Source organism: Meleagris gallopavo, unplaced genomic scaffold, assembly GCF_000146605.3.
Source record: "Meleagris gallopavo isolate NT-WF06-2002-E0010 breed Aviagen turkey brand Nicholas breeding stock unplaced genomic scaffold, Turkey_5.1 ChrUn_random_7180001955028, whole genome shotgun sequence".
Classification (NCBI taxonomy): domain Eukaryota; kingdom Metazoa; phylum Chordata; class Aves; order Galliformes; family Phasianidae; genus Meleagris; species Meleagris gallopavo.
In genome coordinates, this window is record NW_011215908.1 from 24,952 (window position 1) to 31,731 (window position 6,780).

The window sequence follows — 6,780 nt, forward strand, 5'->3', positions numbered from 1 at the left end:
AGTCAAAAACACACAAAAAAGAAGTGTGAGTAAACCGGGAGTAAAGTGTGAGAAGCGGGAGGCTTCCGTTCCTCCCCTCGTCCCCCCGGCCCCAGAAAATGGGAAGGGAAACGTGTGACAAAACACGTGGGGAAAACCGCCATTCGAATGATTTTTTCAGGAAAAAAATAATGTAAAAACAGCTTCACTGGCTCACCAAAATCAACCACCACTCCATGACAACTGCATTCCAAGCACAGCAGCTTTAGCTGAGCACAGCAAATGAGAAGGCCCTGCTGCAGGAGGTCTCGGACACACCTTCCCAAGGTGAAAATAAAACCCGTCAAGCTCCAAAGGGATCACTTGCAAGGCAAGCACGCACTGGAGAGCACTGATATGTCTGTGCTGTGGGGATGAGCTGCTTTGCACCCTGTGGGTTTGCACTGCCTTCTGCCCCCTCCACCTCCTGAAACTTGGGATGGTGCATTTAGGAAGAACAAGCTCAGCTTCTTGTAGTTTTATTGGAGGCAAACAAGGCTTGGTGTCACACAGCTGCTCTGACCAGCTGATTAAAGCATTCGAGAAGAGCAGTAGAACCAACGTGCAGCACATTGGGTTAGGAAGGATGACAGGATTGTGTGAAAGAAATGCCTTCCCCAGAAGCAAGCAGTGGGCTGGAGGAGGCACCAAAACCAAACCCTGCTTGCACCTTTCCCTCTCTTCATTCCACATGCGGACATTTATTTTAAGAATAAAACACAAGACTACAGTGAGGAAAGCTCCAGAACAACTCAGCTACTTATTTCCCCCCCTACCCTTTCCTCTACAGATGATTCTCAGAAAACCCCCAAGAGCCACGTTACTGCTCTCCTGACCCTTCCCTCAGATTCATCAGTGCACTCACAAATTACTGAGAGCAACACATGCACACAGACACACAGAACATCCCTACACAGCCGCATCTCCTTAGGAAATGGCATCAAAAAGCTGCTGGCAGGAAGAGCAGAAGAGGAAGCCAGCACGGTGAGTTCTCTCTGCTTTGGGTAGCAAGGATCTGAAGCTCATGGGTTAAGTCCCCTCTGCAGAGGGTGCCAGTGATGCACCAGGAACACTTGGAGGGCCGGTGAGGAGCTCTGCCCTCTGCACAAAGCCCTTCTCACACTCAAGGCTTTTATAAGGCTTCCTGCCACGTGAACTCACTGGTGCAGGCACGGATTGGACTTCACCCAAGTGCAGACACTCTGGTACCTCAGCAGGTTCGAGCTGTGGCCAAAGCTCTTCTCGCAGGCTGTGCATTTGTAGGGTTCCTCACGTGGATCCACTGGTGTGTGATGAGCTCCCAGCTCTGGACAGACCTCTTCCTGCAGTCAAGGCACTCACAGGGACTCTCCCTGGATTGGTTCTCCGGGGTCTACAGAGGGTTGAGCTCCAGATGAAGCTCTTCCCACACGCCCTGCAGACAGGATTTCTTCCTTCCTGGTGACATATCGGCCCAGCCGAGGTTTCCTTTGGGTCCTCACCTGCTGCCCCACAGCAGAGGAGTTTTTACAGGGGAGATCAGAGGTGACTCTCCTTGCACACAGCCCTGGCAGAAATGTGCCACCTGGCAGAGGGTTTCCACTGGCTGTGACACATCCCACTGTGGATTCTCCTTTGTATGGCCACTCAACACAGAAACTGCAGCTGAAGGACAGCAATATGCATCATTCTCATACAAAGAAGGAAAAGAGGATTTAAAGCAGAGCTCTTCCTCTACTCAGGGGATTTCTAAGGTCCATCATCACACAAAGCCTCAGCTGGTGACCAGGCTGGGACTCGGGCTGAAGTTCTTGCCACATTCGGGGCTCTGCAGGCTCTGTATCTTGTGTGGCTGTGCTGGTAGGTAACGGGGCTGCAACTGCTTTTGAAGGTTCCCAGAGTCTTGAGATGCTTCTACAGCCTGTGTGCGTTGTGGATGTGCTTGTGAGTGTTGAGACTAGATCTGTGTTTAAAGCTCTTTTCACACTCAGGACACTTATAGGGTCTCTCTCCTGTGTGGACGCCCTTGTGGCGCTTCAACTCAGAACTGCTTTTGAAGGTCTTCCCACACTCAGAGCACTTGTGGGGTCTCTCTCCTGTGTGGATGCGCTGGTGGATCATCAAATCAGAACTGCTTTTGAAGCTCTTCCCACACTCAGAGCACCTGTAGGGTCTCTCTCCTGTGTGGAAGCGCAGGTGGTAGGCGAGGTGGGAACTCCATTTGAAGCTCTTCCCACACTCAGAGCACTCGTAGGGCCTCACTCCTGTGTGGAAGCGCTGGTGGCACTTCAATTCAGAACTGCTTTTGAAGCTCTTCCCACACTCAGAGCACTCGTAGGGTCTCTCTCCTGTATGGATGCGCTGGTGGATCATCAAATCATAACTGCTTTTGAAGCTCTTCTCACACTCAGAGCACTTGTGGGGTCTCACTCCTGTGTGGATGCGCTGGTGGTGCTTCAACTCAGAACTGCTTTTGAAGCCTTTCCCACACTCAGAGCACTTGTAGGGTCTCTCTCCTGTATGGATGCGCTGGTGGATCTTCAAATCAGAACAGCTTTTGAAGCTCTTCCCACACTCGGAGCACTCGTAGGGACTCTCTCCTGTGTGAAAGCGATGGTGGTAGGCGAGGTGGGAACTCCATTTGAAGCTCTTCCCACACTCAGAGCACCTGTAGGGTGTCTCTCCTGTGTGGATGCGTTGGTGGTAGGTGAGTTGGGAACTCCATTTGAAGCCCTTCCCACACTCAGAGCACCTGTAGGGTGTCTCTCCTGTGTGGATGCGTTGGTGGTAGGTGAGTTGGGATCTCCCTTTGAAGCTCTTCCCACAATCAGAGCACTTGTATGGACTCATTGCTGAGCGTCTGCACTGGTGGTTAACGATGCTGGAATCTTTTTCAAAGCTATTTCCACATTCAATGCATGGATTCTGCTTTTCCATCTGGCTCACATCCTTGCTCCTGGGTTCTTCAGGCTCCTTTTGACTTATGCTGAAGGCCAGTGCGCTGCTTCCTGTCTTTTGCAGACACTTTTCCAGTGGCTTCATGATGTGCTCACCCTGACCTTGCTCCAGGCCTCCTTGGACATCCCTTCTGATTTCCTCCACACAGACACTACCCCACCGCCTTTCAGCCACACCACCTTCCTGCAGATCCTCCAGTATATCTGTAATCCCAGTTCCTGCTGGATGACAGAAAATCCAGATATAAAACACACTGCCCAAAATAAAACACAGACAGACATGGCTCTTCCAGCCCCAACCTCCTCCTTCCCTCCACCAACTCACCTGGGCTGAGGTCTCCTGGCACGGCCTCAAGTCTACACACATCTGGGATACAGGGGTCTTCCCTTCCTTCAAGCAGGGAGATCAGCACGGGTTTGGGGGCTGGAAGTGGAGCTTCAACGAGAGAAACGGGGGAGATGAGAACATTTCCATCATTCTGGCACAGTGCCTGTTCAACGGCTCCTCTCTGTGTCCCTCCCCAGGGAGAAAACACACTTGCGGCCTCAATGACACTGGGCCCACAGCTTCCTTTGGAACAAAGGATGCTTTTACAACTCTGAAAATTATGAAAGGATATTTTCTTTCAAATTAACTTGAGAACAGCTTGTTTATTTTCTGACAATATATCAATGACCAAGGCATCAAAATGTCTGTGGCAATTGAATGCAAAATCCTACATTGTAACGGAGTAACCTGGGAGTCATCTGTTAGCTGGAGCTGGTGGCACCATGCAGTGCACAACAGAAGGGCTGATTCTCTCCCCCTGGCTGATGCCTGCTCGCCAGCACTGCCTCCGGGCTTTTATCAGAATGCACTGCATACTAATCCCTTCTGAAACTCGTGCTCCTCAGTATTTGCTTTGTTGCTGTTGTAGTTATCAATATGTAACTACACGGTGATTATTCCAGCCCCGGCCTGCAGAGGCTCATTCTGCACAGCCACAGGTGCCCTAATGAGGAGGAAAGGCAGCAAAGCCCTCACCCAGCGAGGCCACGCACTGGTACGTCTCCAGCATCACGTCCCGGTACAGCGCTCGCTGCGCAGGCTCCAGCAGCGCCCACTCCTCCCTGCTGAAATACACGGCCACCTCCGCAAAGCTCACGGGCTCCTGCAAGCAAAGAGGCTCCTTCCTGGGAACAGCCCAGGCACAGGGAAGCAGCTCGCACAGGACACAAACTCCCGTCCCAGCCGCTTCTCTGGCCCCAGCACGCACACGCTGGCTGAGGCCACCTCCCTCTCCCCCTGCATTCACATCCCTCGCCTCTCGGCCTCTCCTGCCTGCTTCCCCCAGCCCCTACCCGAGATGGATGTGCTGTGGCCATTTGCTGCTCTCCTGCAGGTGAGATGATTTCGGCTGGAAGGCAGAAGTTGAACTGGAGCCTGCAAGGACAAGAGCAATGGCAGGGGAGCTGTGACGGAACGCAGCAGTCCTTGTCCCAGCCCTGCCCTCCACAGCCCAGCTGCAGGGCACTGATTACAAGTCACAAAGCTGACTCAAACTGGGTGGCAGAAAGAAGTGACACACGGTTCAACAGTACACGGACTGAATGCCTAAAGACAGTGCATAGCAATGAGTCAGTCATCTTACCCCTAAACAGGGAGCAGCCCAAGCGCCCCTTGAGCTCTCCTGCACAGCAATGGGCTGCACAACAGGATGTCCCCACAGTCAGGGATGTCTCTCAAGGTCACACCTGTACAGAGATCCCTCTCAGCTTGACGTCAAGACACCTTGCTGACACAGATCTTCTGTAAGAGACTCATGGTTAGTTTGGAGCTTCCTGAGCTTCTCGAAGGTGATGCGTTACAGCGAAGACCTGAAGGTAATCACAGAATCATAGAATGGCCTGGGTTGAAAAGGACCGCAATGACCATCTAGATTCAACCCCCCTGCTACGTGCAGGGTCACCATCCACCACACCAGGCTGCCCTGAACCACATCCAGCCGGGCCTTGAGTGCATCCAGGGATGGGGCATCCACAACCTCTATGGGGAATCTCTTCCAGTGCGTCACCACCCTCTGAGTGAACAATTTCCTCCTAGTATCTAACCTAAACCTCCCCTGTCTCAGCTTAAAACCATTCCCCCCTGTTCTGTCTCTGCCCACCCATGTAAACAGTCGTTCCCCCTTTAATTTATGTTTTTCCTTCAAGTCCTGGAAGGCCACAAGGAGGTTTCCCCGGAACCTTCTCTTCTCCAAACCAAAAAAGCCCAGTAACCTCATTGCAGTTCACACTGCTGGGCAGAGCTCAACTTTCTGCTGTCAGTATCTCAGCCCTCTGCCCACCTGACAGCACGGAGCCTGAAGGCTCTCGCTGGATGCGTGCCAGCTGCAGCCATCAGCACCAAGAATGCCTCGGCGGCTGCATTTCCCTCCTCCCCCACCCGGAGGCGCTGCTTCCCATTCAGCTCAGCGCGCACACCGCGCTCGCTTCCAGGGCTCGTTCTCGGCACCGTGCGCCCTTTGCACGAGGCAGCCTGGGCTGCACTTTACTGACGTGCTGCTCGGGCGCGTTCTCAGCGTGTGCTCCAGTGAGCCCACAGGCTGTCAGCTTTTCAGCGTCTATTACACAGCCCAGTGCCCGAGCTGGCGCAGATGCTGGACGTGCTCAGGGCCCGCAGCTGTGCGCTAAACGCATCTGCAGCTGCCGGGACAGCCTGAACAAAAGCCTTGGCAAGGTGAGCCATCAGCCCAGCGCTAAGCGCACAAAAGGTAACGTTGAAAGGGCCGCTAGAGGCAGATGTTGCCTGCTGGGTCCCCGAACCCAAACTGCGGGCTGCCGGGGAGGGGGAGGGGACTGGAGTGGAAATTCCCTCCTTGGAGGCTTCACATTCAGACACTCAAAAGGAGCATCGGGGAGTTGAAAGCTTCCATCAATCCATGCGTGCAGAGCTGCGGAGCGAGGTCATCTCGTGTCTCCCGTGGCCCAGAGGGAGAAACGCAGTCCCAGCTGGGCAGTGTTACAGAGAGCCAAGCGGGCAGCAGAGCACGCTGAGCTCCTCTGCTCACTTCCTCGCTGTCCCAGCTCCAAGCCCTTCCTGTGCCCCTCGGAGCCCAAGCCGGGCTGCTACACGCCTGGGAACCGCCGCTCCCCTCGTTGCAGCCCGTCTGGCCCAGCAAACCCGCTGTGCCGGGCAGGAGCTGGAGCCGGGACCGGGCTCCCGCCGGGGCTATAGCAGTGCCGGTTCCGCCCCGCCCGGTGCCGCTCCCCGCTCCCCGCTCCCCGCTCCCCTCCCGGTGCTGCTGGCAGGGGGCAGGAAGCGTGCGCTCCTCTGCACGAGCCACCAAGGGCACCTACCTTGGGTGCGGAGCAGGCTGCTCCCACCTCTGCTGCGGGCAACCGGGCTCCTGGGAGTCGCGGAGAGCAGAGGATGCCGAGTGCCCTCAGCGCGGAGCTGCCCGCAGGACGCCTTGCTGCACCTCCTGCCACCGCGGGGCTGCCGGACGGCTTCCAGCCAGGCTCTGGCCGCTTCGGCACAGCCTCAGGTCCAGGCGGCGATTCCCACACGAGCACGCCCCGAGCCGGCTGCCAGGCCTCGGGCGGTTTCACAGCTCGTTCTCCTGGCACATCTGCACCCGGGGGAGGGGGGAGGGAGGGATGGGGGCTGTGTTTTGTTACGCTAATGAAGCGTCGCTCTCTGCTAGGTCTCTTGGCTTCCTTTGCCGGGGACATTCGCACATCCTTGTGGTCACGCGTCCCCACGTTGCTGTCCTGGCGTTCCTTTAACTCCTCTCAGCCGTGAGCGGGTCCCAGCAAGTAGGCAATCTCCGGCTGCCCTGCTCTC

General features: G+C 55.3%; 1 protein-coding gene across 4 annotated transcripts; it reads right to left on the reverse strand.

Annotated features, from left to right (window-relative positions):
* Nucleotides 1-140: 140 nt before the first annotated feature.
* Nucleotides 141-6,382, reverse strand: LOC104917075 (zinc finger protein 664-like). Of its 4 annotated transcripts, XM_010728149.3 has the most exons (6): nt 6,294-6,382; nt 4,586-4,743; nt 4,296-4,377; nt 3,979-4,105; nt 3,280-3,390; nt 142-3,176 (listed from the first exon to the last, which is right to left on the reverse strand). In XM_010728149.3, exons 3-6 carry the CDS (start codon nt 4,317-4,319, stop codon nt 1,912-1,914), a joined length of 1,527 nt encoding a protein of 508 aa, XP_010726451.1. In that variant the 5' UTR covers nt 4,320-4,377; nt 4,586-4,743; nt 6,294-6,382; the 3' UTR covers nt 142-1,911. The 4 variants fall into 4 exon arrangements, with proteins under 4 accessions (XP_019467277.1, XP_010726451.1, XP_019467278.1 ...); XM_019611732.2 differs by lacking the exon at nt 4,586-4,743 and having other exon boundaries at nt 141-3,173; nt 6,294-6,375; XM_019611733.2 differs by lacking the exon at nt 4,586-4,743 and having other exon boundaries at nt 3,280-3,378; nt 6,294-6,375.
* Nucleotides 6,383-6,780: the final 398 nt, after the last annotated feature.

Excerpts from the sequence above, each read along its gene's own strand:
- LOC104917075 (XM_010728149.3), bottom strand. The coding sequence starts at position 4,319 with ATGGCCACAGCACATCCATCTCGG. Across the intron at positions 3,391-3,978 it reads CCAGTGCGTGGCCTCGCTGG|CTCCACTTCCAGCCCCCAAA; the intron begins GTGAGGGCTTTG and ends CTCTCGTTGAAG. Across the intron at positions 3,177-3,279 it reads GCCAGGAGACCTCAGCCCAG|CAGGAACTGGGATTACAGAT; the intron begins GTGAGTTGGTGG and ends TCTGTCATCCAG.